The sequence below is a fragment of the Dromiciops gliroides genome, chromosome 4 (assembly GCF_019393635.1).
Source record: "Dromiciops gliroides isolate mDroGli1 chromosome 4, mDroGli1.pri, whole genome shotgun sequence".
NCBI classification, from domain to species: Eukaryota; Metazoa; Chordata; class Mammalia; order Microbiotheria; family Microbiotheriidae; genus Dromiciops; species Dromiciops gliroides.
This window is the reverse complement of record NC_057864.1, coordinates 314,517,062-314,531,915: the sequence shown is the minus strand read 5'-3', so window position 1 is coordinate 314,531,915 and position 14,854 is coordinate 314,517,062. Positions and strand designations below refer to the sequence as shown.

The following is a 14,854-nucleotide window of genomic DNA, read 5'->3' as shown; positions in this document are numbered from 1 at the left end:
TTCCCCAAAAGATAAATGGTCAAAGTATATGAAACAGTAGTTTTCAAAGGAAGAAGTGAAAGCTATCAAAAGTAATATGAAAGTAAAATAAAATGTTCTAAATCACTGGAGAAATACAAATTAAAGCAATTTTGAGGTTCTACCTCACCTATCAGACTTATAAAGATGACAAACAAGGAAAATGACAAAGGGGGAGGAAAGGGGACACTATTAGTGCACTATTGGTAGAGCTATGAATTGGTGTCATTATTCTGGAAAGCAATTTGGAACTTTGCCCAGAAAGTTACCATCCTATGCATACCCTCTGATCCAGATATAGCACTAAAGGGCCTATGGTCCAAAGAAATCAAAAAGGAAAAAAGAAACCATATGTACAAAAATATTTATAGAAGTTCTTTTTTGTGGTAGTCCATAATTGGAAACTAATGAGGTATCCTCTTATTGGGAATGGCTAAAAATTGTAGCACAAATATATAATGTAATATTTTATCATTAAACCATTTTGTACAAAATGTATCAAAATTCATAGAGAAACTGTGTAAACATTCTAAAGGAATCAGTAATAAAAACTCAAACAACTTTCCAAGTTTTATTTTGTCACATTACTGTTACAGTAATCAAACTTAAATTATACAAAAAAAATTTGTACAGTTAAAAATCTTTGGCTAGGCAAAGCCATATATGTATATATATATATATATATGTACACACATACACACACGCACGCGCGCACACACACATATACACTTACTCACAAAATAAGGGTTTTTTATACATCCATACATGAATTTATACATATTTACAAAAACATTTTAAAGTGTTTTTACAATGTACCAAAGTAAGAAGAGATATAAGCAGAAGCATGAAAAAACTGATATGAAAACTATAAATATATTTGTTAAGTTAAAAAACCAAACCCCATGAAACTGGGGGTGGTGGGTTGGAGTTTCAGATGTATTATTTTGAAAAATCAAAGGCAAACTTATACAATCAAAGTGATGGTGCTTATATTTTCATACATACATGGACATCTTAACAAGTTAGAAACTAACTATACCACAAAAACATGTAAATTATTCAGCTAGAACCATGAAAAAATAGCAGGCTGATTTTTATCAGATTTATTTGCTGTTCAAATAACTAAAAAATCGAAGCGAATCAGTCAGTGAATGAAAACAATATAGAAATGCCACAGAAGAATTAAAACCTACTTTTTAAAAAAGTAGATTTATTAAAAATACAAAGATTCTGAACTTCCATGTAGTACAAAGTATCAATTATGACTCCAAGGAATTCAGCAAATTATCTGCAAAGCAAGGAAGAGGCTAAATATTATTATTCTATGTTTCTGATACTCAAGTTTCTTAAAGGGTGGCTCTTTTGAATAGATGGATAATGGATAATAGATAACTTAAATAATGGCATTACATTTAGGATTTGTGTAAATATCTATAATTTTTAAAAATGTTTTACTCTATTGTCACCAAGATACTATAATGAGACTAACAGTATTTGAGAAAATAATATAAGCCAGTCTAAACTCGTAATAATGCATTAAGAATAAAGTATCATAACAGCCCAACTATAGCCAAATTAAGTCTAAAATATGAAACCAGTTAAAACTGAAATATCATAACTATATTTTTCTATATAATGCACATCAATTAAAGAAAAATACTTTAACAAACATTATATGTTTATAATTGAATGGAATATGTACTTTCACATAACATCTAACTAACTAATAATGAAAACTCAAAGGTCAAGAGACATTTTCAAAATAATTTTTTGGTCAGACCTGTAATTTTATTGGTGTGGGGAACTCCTTGGAGAGAAAACTCACTGTCCTAATACAGATCTCCATCTCTTCTACTACTTTACAGTCTTAGAGAATTTCATGGGGCATTATGAACTTAAAGTCAATTGGCCAGAGTCAGATAGTCAGTGTATATGAGAAGTAGCACTTAAATCCATGTCACCCTGGCTCTATCTTTATCCACTTCTATTTGAAATCCATACATAAGGTTCCTTGTAACCTAAATATTGATTTAGTTTTTAAATGCTTTATTATCTATGTTTTATTTTCTTTTTATTTGTTTTATTAAATATTTCCCAATTACATTTTAATGTGATTCAGACCCCACTTGAGAATGTTGTAGGCCATGTGTCTGACCAACTACTTTTGGAAGTTTCTAAGTTACTTTTGGAAATTTATGTAGCAAGCCAGTCACTGAAGAGACAAACTGCTGAACAACTCAGTCTGAGGACTATGTCAAGAAGCATTAACTACCTGCATTTTGATTTTTCAAAGAGCTTCATTAATTGCTGGAATCTTTCTGAAACCTAAAAAATGAAAAAAGCATTTTAATACTCAAGATTTCAATAAAAATTTCAATATCAATTTTTAGTAAAACTTCATAAGATGCCATGATTTTGTCTCTAAGTTAGACATTTATTATATTGGCATGAATTATCTCATTTGCAAAATGAAAATAAAACTAATTGCTTCATTGATTTCCAGAGTATCAGAGAGGATCAGATGAGATACTATATGTGGGTAGTGTTTTGTGAAACCATAAAGTGTTATCAATATAAGATGGCAGTAAAATTATTAATAGTAAGGTCAAATGATGGCTTGTAATTAATAAATGTAGATTTGTGCACTTATGGTCACAGAATTAATGAGATACGATAAGAACAAAGTTTGAAATACCTGATTTGGGCTTTTATTCAACTTAGTGGCTAGGAAAGTAAAAGTTTTTGCTGATGGTCTTCTTTTCTGACACTCCAACAGTATTTCTCTGTCATCATCTCTGAGGGGAAAAAAATATTATTTAGCTCATATACATCAGATCAAAGGAATACTACCAATATAATGAATTAAAGATGTATGTGTACATAGCTCTAGGTTCTAGGAATGTAAGTTAGCATTCTACAGACATTCTAATTTCCCCAAATAATAGAAAATTGCATGAGAAAATTTACTACTATACATAGGAACTCATGCTCTAACAAAAATGATTTAGCTAGTTGTATGACCCTGAGAAAGTAACTTAACCTGTCATCTTCACTTTCTTCATCTGTAAAATAAAGATAATAATAGCATCTGCCTTAGGAGGTTGCTGTGAGAATCAATGAGATAATATATGTAAAAAGCATTCCATAAACCTTAAAGTACTAGAAAATGTCAATATAATTCTTATGTTGTAAAAAAGAACAATTGTCTTCTTTTTAAATTTCATAATTCAGAACAAATATATGAGTTTACAAATGTGTAGTACTTTGAGGTCCACCATTAGCTGCAACTGAAACACAGGCACTCACATTTGAAGAATAATTCAGTGATAAATTCTAGCAGTTTTACCCCTTAAAATAAATGACCTGACAATAAGCCGATCCAAAGTAGAGGAATGGATTAGTCACTGGTATAAATCTACTACTCTGCCTACTTTAGGTATAGTACTGACTCCTTCAGAAGTCTATTCCTCAACTGTGAGAAAAGTAAAATGGCATGGTTCCCCCTCCCCAATTACATTAATTGTATGGTTAAGAATTCCCAATCTCTGAAAATACATGTTTAAAAAATACACATATTAACATATCACATAGGACATCTTACCTTGTCCATGAAATCACAACTTCTCCCTTTTTTTTAATAACATTCTTTGCTGAAAGACTTGTAGGAGAGGGAAAAGTTGATGATGAGGCATTTGTAATTGCTTTTTTCTTATCACATGTCTTTTGGTGAGCCCCATCACTCTCTTCAGAACTTTCAGTACTTTTTTTTTCTCCACTGGATAATTTTGTTTCAATTCTTGGTTTTTTTTTAGTGGAATCATTTAGATCAGAATGGTTTTTTCGCTTTTTCTGCACATTTTCTGAAACTTCATCACATTCCAAATGATCACAATTTAATGTAGAGTCTAATCTAATATTATCTTTACTTAATATACTCTCACTGGGAGGATCTACTGTCAAATCAATACATGTGCTCTCAACAACACATTCCATAGGTTCATTTGTCATATGTTTCTTTTCTTTTTTATTATGATCTTCATCTAAATTTGTCACAGGCAAAGCAGACTCACTCTCATTTACTTTACTATCATTTGAAGTCTCTTCTGTCAAATCAATGAATATATCTTTAGCAGCATGCTGTAAAGGCTCATCTGTAATTCTATCTTGATCCAATTTGTCTGCTGGACATTCCAATTGATCAATATTTAAAATAGAATCTGTTGCAAGTTTCCCTAGGTTTTCAATCTCAGTGGAAGAATTTGTTAAGTCTATGTATGAGCTCTCAAGACTACATTCTACATGTTGTGGAACTTCCACAATTGCAGACAATTCTTTGATGCTTTCAGGAACCTTTGATTCCCACATTTGATTCAATTCAAAACAGTCACCTATAACTTCACTTTTGTGATCTACTTTATCTGATTTAAATAATTCATATATATCAGGAACTTGTGTTTGTACAATAGAACTGTGATCCTGATTAGCCAAATTATCAGTATTTACATTTCTCTTAGAATTTTCTGATTCTTCCACAGACTGAATTGTAGAGTTCTGACAAGGGATACTTTTTTCTACCGTTCCACTGGTTTCTTTCTTCACTTCATGTAAAGACAACACAGATTGTTCACTTGTTTTATTTTGGTCAAGACCTGATGAGGAAGGTGGTACTGCATGTCGGATTTTAACAATGAAATGATCATTGGATTTCTCCATTATAACAGCTTGCATGGGTAAATTAGGATGATACTGAAAGCCAGGAACAACAGACCTGCTTGTCCATGATGACGAACAGCTTGATCTACTGCTTGAATTATCAGACTCTAAAGCTAAATGGATATCTTGTTCAGTAGCATCTTCTTCTTCAAGTAGTGCATCTTCACTAAAATGGGCACTGATAACTTCTTCAGGAGTTGAACAAGATGAAGTTTCAGGCTTTAGAAAACTAAGATGACCATCTGACTTCAGAGGTGATGGTACAGTTAGAGAGACTGCTAAATCTTCAAGAAGAATTGAAGAAATGCAGGATTTACTCTTTTCTGAATTACATGCATTCTCTTTACTCAAAGCTACACAAGTAGAAACCTCAAACATACAACTTTCATCTAGCACATCAGGATGAACTGGCAACTGAAGTCTGGATGAAAGAGATGGAGTCTTTTCAGATGATGAGGAAGACCAATTTAGATCCACAATTGTTTTAAGACTTGGGGAAGACACTCCTGAAACTTCTTCTATGTGACAGGCTGGGATAAGTTCATTCTTCTGACTCTCTGAAGGATGTTTTTCTGGTGTCTTCAGTTCCCACTGACACTTTTCAATACAGTTAACACTTTGATCCAAAAGATCAGAACCTTGCAACAAACTTTTAAATATTTCCCCCATCTGGGCATCACTCACTAGATTAAAAGTCAGACTAGATGCCTGTTGCTCTGTAAGAATTTCAAAACTATGTTCTACTTTCTTATGCAAGTTTTTGGCTGTCTCCACACCTTCAATTGTGTTTTCAGTAGTTTTTGTGGAAATTAGAGTACTTTGAAATTCATTTTGTTCTATAGACGATACTCTGCATGGAGAGTCCTTTTTATTGTCTATAGAGGTATTTAAACATTTTTCGGTATTTTGTTTGATTGCATTGGGTTTGGGGATTTTTTTATCTTGATAATAGTTTTTTTCAGGTTTCTGACATCCCAGCAGTGATCTGTGGTTGACTGACTGCTCTGTTCTTTGAGATCTGACTTTCAAAGATCCTTTATTAGAACGATCTACATTCTCATGCTGATTAACTGAGTATTTTGTTTTATCTTTATTTGCCATGTCAAGCTTTCCTTCATCACTGTCACTTCCCAAACTTATGGAATCACAGAACTTTATCAAAATCTTCTTCAGTTTTGAAAACAAGTAATCCAGTTGTTCTTCTACAAACTTCCACAACTTCTTTTTCATATCTGGCAACTGCTGTTCAAATAAACGATTAACTATGCCATTCTTTTTAACCTGCCTAAGTTTAGATTCTATAACATCACAGAGACTCTGTTGCAAAGTATCCACTGACTTAGAGATTTTAGATAAATTCAAGTATTTAATCAGTGATGTAAAATTCAAAATTGCAGATTCAATAATCCGTTGAAATTGTTGTAGTGAAAATTTTATCTTGAACTTCATATAATTTTTCCTAACATGTTTTCTTATAACTTTTAGCATCTGCATAACCTCTTGAACAGAAGAGGGCTCAACAATAATCTGAACTATTTTTTCCAGGCAAGAAGTACTCACTGTTTTTGTTTTATTTTCTGTCTTTGAAAACTTAGTAGAATCATTTGATAGTTTATCCTTTTTGTTCTTGATTTGATGGACTTTGACAGAAACTTTATTTCCAGTGCCTTCATCCAAATGTGTAGTACTAGGTTTTCTGATTTGGGGACTATTATTTGTGCTCTGTACTTCAGCAGAAGTTCTCGGTTTGGCATTTTTATTATTTTCAAAATTTCTTTGTGGTTTAGATCTTTCACTATCACTTACAATTTCTCCTTCTTCAAGTTCATCTGAAGACAAATCTGTATGGGGGTTGACTTCTGAACATTTATCAGGTTTGCAAAGTGGTTTTTGATTTTCTTTGTTGAGTTCATTTGATAAATTCTTAGAGGGAGGAGGGTTAACCATGTTTGCTGGAACCAAATCTATTTGAAAAAAAGTTTAAAAAACATTTTAATATCAGTAGCCTAATATATCAGTAGTTTTAAAAATTAGTACTATATATCAGTAGTTTTAAAAATTAAGAAATATTTAGTCATTTCCCAACATTTTTTAAAAACCAGGATTTATCTATTTATTTAGTACATATCACTGATCTTTAGGAGCATAAAAATGTGCTATTCATTAGCCACTGGGGCTAGTAGAAAGTGCTTTGCACACAAGTACGTTAACAAATATTCAATTAAGTGACTCTATAGTTTATGTAATTACTTGTTATTTGTAAGCCCATCATCCACAACTTGATTAATCTTTGGCATATTTTGCCTTTAATTCCTTGGTGACATTAGCATTTATACTTTATACCTACTTAACTCCCCTGTCACATCCTTGTTATCTGTGTTCTCTTATTTTATGTGTTGCCTGTTTTTCCTATACTGCAACTTAAAGGAAAAGAGATAAGAAGTTCCCACTCCTGGCTCAAGTACCAAGAAAGACTTTGAAAATTAACACACTTAACAGCAAAACAACCCAAAAAAAGAGTAAAAGGGATGATGGTGAAGAGATGAGGGCAGGGAGGTGGTTTAGACTCAGAGGAAATAAATGGAGGCAGTATAGGTGACAGGAAGAAATGAGTTCAAATCCTATCACCTTTGACACAAGCTATGTGACAGAAAGCACATAACTAGGATAAAAGGACTATAGATCCAGAGCTAATCCAATCTCTTTGTTTTACAGCTGAGGAAACTGAGGATGAGAGGGGTCAAGTGACTTGCCCAGAGTCACAGAGCCAGTATGTTTCAGAGGCTGCACTTTAACTAAAGTCTTCCCAACTCTGCATGCTGGAAAATACCAATTCTTCATGTTTATGCAGTTTACATTTTTTAAAATATAGCAAGACAAAATAAACAATTACCCTTATAGTTGTTTTTTAACACTGGAGCTCTGCCTGGGCTTTCCATCCTTAGAATTTTAGCTGCAGGACGAATTGGACTATTCAGTGGACTGATGACATTTGGAATAGGTCTCATATGATTGAGATCAATGCTCAAAACAGAATTTTCATCATCATGGTACCCTGAGTTTGTTTCTCCAGCTTCTATTCTACTGTCTATCATACTCATTTGAAGATAAGAGTCTAAGTTTTGCTTGGATAAACACAGTTCCACATTACAGGCATTATTCTCAACAAGAGGTATGGTTTCAACAGGTGGCTCAGACTTAGAGTCACCATTCTTTGATGAGAGTGTTGGAACAATGGGCTGTTTCCCGGTAGGAAGCTTTAGACTGCTCTTACCAGTATCACTCACCTCCACTGAAGGGTCTGACTTAATACTATTAATATTTTCAGAAACAGTAGAGGAGTCTAATTCATCATTGCTTATATTTTCCAATTCCAAGCCAAAGCTGCAAGGAACTTCTAATACATCCATTAAAAAAGGAGCTGCGTTATCATTAATTGTTTCCATTTGTGGCTTAAGTAGCGATTCTTTACTAGAAACAGCCAAGTCACAAGGCACATTGTCCCCAACAGATTTTACTAAAGAATCATTTGCATTCTTTATTTTGTTTTCAGAAATGATGTCTTTGGATTTGGAGCCTGCTGGTGTAACATCATTTTGTTCTGGTAACCGTGACTGGGTGTCTTCTTTATGATCAATATTCATAGACACTAGTTTCACTGGTTTTGCCTGTCCTGAAATTTCAGAAGCATGTGAATCGCTGGATTTATGGGTCTCATTTATTTTATCTTTCTGCCCCAGACATTGCTTTTTAGCAGGGGAAAGAGTTAAATTTAATTTTTCCATAAAACTTAATTTTAGGTTACTTTTTGTTTCATTCTGGCCGTTTTCAACTTTCTTAAGTTCTTTCCTATCTTTTCCTTCAGAAATTTCTTCAACTTTTGAAACTTCATCTTTCTCATTTTGTTCATTCCTTCTCTTTGAATTAACATTAGTTTTCCTAATTTCTTTTTCAGTCTTTTGTAAATGTTCCATGGGCATTTTTCTTTCATATCGGGTATGTCTACTTTCATGGCTTTCTTTCTCTCTTTTCCTTTTATCTTCAGTTCTGTGCCTTTCTGTTTTTGAATATGTATGGTATTTAGTATCATCTTCCTTGGAGTCAAAGTATTTGTGTGTCCTACTGCTTGAAACAGAAGGTGGAGATCTTCTGTCTTGAAATCCATAATCACTTATATTTCTGTCTCTTTTAAATTCTGTTTCCCTTCCTCTTCTATCTTCCAAATGGGGTTTAACTGATTTATGAAAACTTCTTGCCGTTTCATTCCATGAATGGGGAGGGGGTACTCTTTCAAATCTTCTCCACTGTTCATGATCCTTTCCTACCAATTTGGATTTTGGATCAACTTTTCTATCATCTTTGTCATATGACCTAGATTCTTTTCTATTTAAGTGTTGTGACCTTTCACTTTGCCTTTCTAGTCTTTTGTCACTCTGGGATTCTACTCGAGTATGTGATCTTCCTTTAGGTGCCTCCTTCTCCAAGGAGGAGTTAATCCGGTCACTTCGATAATCTGAATCTGGGCTGCTTTTCAACTTTGAATTTTTATTTTGTGGCTTTGGCTCAATTTTACCACATTTATCATGAGAACCTTGGGGCCTTCGATCAACATCTATGTTTCTCTTTTCTCCATTTCCACTGCTACTGTGAAATAAGTCTTTTCTTATTTTATCAGCTCCTCTATTATATTGTTCACAATTTTTTACTTCTTTTCTTCCTCTTTTACTATCATCATCTGGACTATCCTCTGTGACCTGATTATGCTGATTTGACCAAATACCACCATTGTAACGTTTTTCAGCAGATGTAGGTAAATGTGAAGTGCTTCTTTTTTCACAGTGTGACTTAACTTCTTTTTCCTGGTTTGGTGATAAAGTGCTATGATGTACATCTTTGGAAGAGTCATTTTTCACTCTCTGATCAGCCTTGGGACTATCATCTAAACGTGGAGATCTGAATTTAGGATCTTTTGTTTTGGCTGTATCTGAGGATCTTGAATTTGTTGATCCTGAAGGGTTGATTCTTGAGTGATTATTTCGAAAATGTGGAAATTCTGAAAGTCTGTTTAGAAAATAGAGATAATTAGAAGAGAGAAATTACATGTATATACATCATATTTCATACAAATTACTAGCTGTAACTGAACAATAGATTTTTGGCTTTTAGACTAGCTCTCTGTTCACTGAATTAGCAAAGACTATTTTTCTTTGGTTAAGAGAATACAATATTTAACTGTATGTGCCAGTTTTCAAATCATGCAGCTCTGTCTTTCCTCTTAACTTTCCTTCCTTCCAATTTGCTGCAAAGATCCTCGGTCTCGATCTTTCCCCAGCAGCCAGAAGTACTGTGTTTATACTTCTACCTTCCTATTTTGCATATAAAAGCCTTAGTTTTACTTCTACTGTAGCATGAGGTATGCACTTTCCTTGCACCTATTCACCCCTACTCCCAGCTCCAAGTAAAAGAACAGATTTAATGGAACTCTGATGGTCATCAGTGACATTCATTCAAAAACCATGTATTAAGCACCTGGCATGTTCAAAACCAATACTTGGAACTGAGATATAATTAAGATAGGGACCCTACTCTGATGGAGCTCACAATCCAGCAAGGTGAATATCACGCATATAAATACATGCAGTAAATATAAAATAATTATGCAACCAAACAGAATACAATAACAGTATGAGTGCTATGTGAGGTCAGAGGAAGAAAAGATCATTACATTGTAATAACAGTTATATAACTAAGTACCACAAAGGAAATTATTTATGTGACAACCACAATAATGTAAGTGAAAACAACATTGAAAGACTTCAGAACTCTGATTACTGCAGTGACCAACTGACTACAGAGGACCTGACAATGAAACACATCTTCCGGCTGCCTTGAGAGAGGTGGTATAGGTGCAGAATAAAGCATATCTTTTCAGACAGGGCCAGTATGTGATTTGTTACAAGGTTTTGGAGTTGGGGGTGGAGGTTTGGGAGTGGATGGGAAATAGGAAGTAAATTACTGGGAAATTATAGTAACGTAGAAAAAAGAATATCAACAGAACATATTTAAACTGGGGGCAAACCTGTGGTTTAATTGATAAGGAGAACTCTGAGATGAAGAAACTCCTTCTCTATCCATGCAGCTTATCACTTCAGCAACCTGCTCAGAGCACTGAGAGGTTAAGTGACTTGTTGGTCCCCACACCTACCACCATACAGCCAGTATGTATCAGAGGAGGGACTTGAGCTTAGGTCTTCCTGGATCTGAGGCCAGGATTACGCAACACTGACTCTTAAAACATTTTTAAAGGGGTAAAAATAAGGAAAAAATGGAAAAGATCATTACTAACTGGCAAAAATCAAAGAAGGGTTCCTGGGAAAGGTTAAATGTGAGCTAAACTCTGAAAGATAAGTAGGATTTCAAAAGTTGGAGTATTATTATAAAGGGATTCCAGAAGTAGGGAACTACATATGTTAAGTTATAATGTTATGGGGCAGAAAAGCACTAGATATATAGGAGGAATGGTGATGATTTCAAGTTAGCTTGAACTTATGGATGGTAATATAACCTAAGTACAGAAAAGTAAGAAGGTACCAGGTAGCTGATAGCCTTGAAAGACAGTTTAGTATGGAATTTATTCAAATGGCAAAAAGTATTTTGTGTAGGGCCAAAGTCATCAAATCCCCCTTTTTGGCCTGAATTCTTATCCATTCTCAACTCAAATGCCACCCCTTCATGAAGCTTCCCTTGATTCACCTTTCAAAAAGAAATCTCACTCAGACCCCACCATGTACATTCATCTATACTACTCTAAAGAATGTATGTATGTATTGTAGTTATTTGTGTGTAGATTATTTTCCTACAAGACTGTACATTTCATACAGAGAGCTAAAATTTGTACCTCTGTCAACATCTAACAGTGCTCTGCGCATATCAGGCACTTAATAAATACTTGCTGAATTTAAATGAAATTGAAAAATAAATCTGGCTATAATATGAAAGGTGAACCAAAGGGAAAAGAGACTGGAAGGAAGTAGACCTGACAGAAGGCCACTGAAATAGTCCAGGTCAAGTGATAATGAGGATCCATAATAAGATGATAGCAGTGAAAAGAAAAGGATTGGCTATGAGAAATATTGTGGAGGCAAAATCAATATGACTTTGCAGATGACAAGATAAGACAAGTGAGAAGATTCAATCACCATAGGTTAAAAAAGTTAGAAGGGACTTGGAAGCCATCTAGTCCAAATTCCACCCAAACCATGAATCCCACCTACAACAGCCTAACATCCTAGGTCTGATGACCTCTAGCAATGGAGAACTCATTATACCTTGAGGCAGTCATATGGCAGCACAATAAACATCAAAGTATACATTATGGATGACTGAGTTGAAAAGAGGTAAGGAGGCAGAATGGTACAATGGAAAGAACACTCATTCTGGAATCAGGGAACCTGAGAGTGAATCCCACCCACTTCAGACGACTGCTACCCAAATGACATTTGGCAAGTCACTCTGAGGTCCCTTCTAGCTATAAAACTATGATCCTGTGATCCTATGATCCTAAGCAGAAATAAATACCATGGAAAGAATTTCTGAACATGTTAAGTGTGAGTTGCTACCAGTACAAAATAGATATCCAGTAGACATTGAGAATTGTAAGTCTGGAGCTCAGAAAAGTCAGGAGGAGAAATCTGAGAGTTGTTCATCTAGAGATAAAAGGAGTAGAAGAAAGTGCAAAAAGAAAAATAAGCCAGTGAAGCAGAGAAAGACTAGAGAGGTAGAGCAACTAAGAGAATAAATTGGCATGGAAAACAAAGAAAATTAAACAGGTAGGAGTAAAGAGTTTTGAGGTACTGCAGAGGTGTCGAGAAAGAATTTTTAAAAAGGCCAATAAATGGGTCTGCAAATTAGGAAGTTAATGGTCATCCTTTGGGAGAAAAAAAGCAATTTAAAGAGAAAAGTATAGCTGGAATTCAGATTACAAGAAGCTGAGAAAGTTGAACTGGGTGTACATAACTTTTTCTAGAATTTTAGACATGAAAAGAGGGGGTCAGTGTAACTATGCAGATTAGAAAAGACAAAGGATGTTTCCTTAGCATTAAGGACATACAATCATGTTTGTAGGTAGAAGAGAGGGGATGGTACAGAGGGGAAGTCTGCTAGACCAATATCTTAAAGGAGGCAAGAGGGAATGGGATTAAGGGTTGAGGCAAAAAATTTAAAGAACACCGAATATCCTGAAACAAAAAGGAACAAACAGTGAACCTGAGAAGTATTGAAAAAGCAGTAAAAGAGAGCAATGGGAATGCTAACCCAAAGGCTGTCTTCTCAGGGATAACAGAAGAAAAAGGATGAAGCCAATTACACAAAATAAAAACACTATACCAAGTTGTTTTGTATTTACACAGTCTACAACACTAAGAATATTACATTAAGGTCTCAAAATATTGTCAGCTCTCTGGAATAAAACAGAAAATTTTCATATTTACTTTTAAATAAGAATACAAATGCCAAAATGTTTCCTGAAAAAATAATATTTATACATTTCTCTTAGCTCTGTATTGAAAACTCAAACCTATAAAGACCTCAAACCCAGGAATAAAAATAAAAGATACTCAAGAAAATGCACTGTGGTCTTAAAAATTTCAGTAAGGTCTAAAAAAAAAAAGGTAAAAGCCAAACAGGGAATGACCAAGTAAACTGTAGCATAATGAGTACAATGGAATATGAGTTACAGTAATAAATAATAAACATGAAGATTTTATTTAGATGAACTGTTTGAATGGCATTAGGGGAAGGGTGATACCTATAACACCTATAAGCAGTACTAGATCTCAAACCACACCACAAAGAAATAATCATCCAAATGATTTAGTGCTGTTTAAAAAATGGGAAGGCCAAACAGCTGAACAGATGAGTTACACAAAACAGAGAAGGAAATAAACATACTAGTCTAGTTGTCAGTAAACTGAAAGACCCCAGCTTCTGGGCAAGGACTCACTATTTGATGAAAATTCTGGAAAAACTAGGAAGCAGTCTGGTAGAAATCAGTTTTAGACCAACACTTCACATCAAAAACAAATCAGAGCACAAAGTAGACAATTACGATTACAGAAAATGTCTTTGCACAAACAAAACCAATAAACCTGAGATTAAAAAGGAAATAGCTAGGGGGTAGCTAGGTGGTGTAGTGGATAAAGCACTGGCCCTGGATTCAGGAGGACCTAAGTTCAAATCTGGCCTCAGACACGACACTTACTGGATGTGTGACCCTGGTCAAGTCACTTAACCCTCATTGCCCCCCCCCCAACCCTCCCAAAAAAGAATAGCTAACCGGAGGAAAAATTTTGTAGCAAGTTCCCCTGATAAAGTTCTACCTTACATATATTTGACTGGGAAATGTGTCAAGAAAAGAAAGAAAAATGAAAAATAATAAATGTTGAAGGGGGGCTACAGAAAAACAAGCACACTGATGCACTATTAGTGGAGCTATGAACTGGTCCAGCCATTCCAGAAAGCAATTTGGAACTATGCCCCGGAAGACACTAACCTGGGCATAACTGTTGACCCAGCAATACCACTGGGTATTGCTCAGCCTATACCCCAAATAAATCAAAGAAAAAAAAAATAGACACCCCCCCTCCACACACACACACACACACACACACACACACACACAAGTTTTTAGCATCTCTTTTTGTAGTAGAAAAGAACTGGGGCAGCTAGGTGGCGCAGTGGATAGAGCACTGGCCCCGGAGTCAGGAGTACCTGAGTTCAAATCTGGCCTCAGACACTTAACACTTACTAGGTGTGTGACCCTGGGCAAGTCACTTAACCCCAATTGCCTCACAAAAAAACAAAAACAAAAAACAAAAAACAAAAAAAAAAGAAAAGAACTGACAACTAATGGGGCACTCATCAATTGGGAAATGGGTGAACAAATTGTATAGCTCATAGAATACTACTGTGTATAAGAAATGAAAGGAATGGTTTCAGGGAAAGCTAGAAAGACTTATATGAACTGATGCAAAGTAAAATGAACAGAACTAGAAGAACAACTTCTACAATAACAAAAGCAATGTAAAAGCTTAAGCACTCTGATGGATGAAATGACTAACCAGAA

General features: G+C 34.7%; 1 protein-coding gene across 3 annotated transcripts in view; it reads right to left on the bottom strand.

The window, feature by feature from the left end:
- Positions 1–599: 599 nt before the first annotated feature.
- CASP8AP2 (caspase 8 associated protein 2) overlaps positions 600–14,854 on the bottom strand; it is a 41,897-nt gene continuing 27,642 nt past the window's right edge. For 2 of the 3 annotated variants that reach the window (XM_044005340.1, XM_044005343.1), the window contains exons 7-11: positions 7,625–9,792; positions 3,620–6,695; positions 2,714–2,813; positions 2,291–2,343; positions 600–1,306 (exon numbers count right to left, since the gene is read on the bottom strand). In XM_044005340.1, coding sequence (XP_043861275.1) covers positions 1,303–1,306; positions 2,291–2,343; positions 2,714–2,813; positions 3,620–6,695; positions 7,625–9,792 — 5,401 coding nt within the window. In that variant the 3' untranslated portion in view covers positions 600–1,302. Of the gene's footprint in view, positions 1,307–2,286; positions 2,344–2,713; positions 2,814–3,619; positions 6,696–7,624; positions 9,793–14,854 lie in introns of those variants that run through there. The other variant, XM_044005342.1, reaches the window with a different exon arrangement.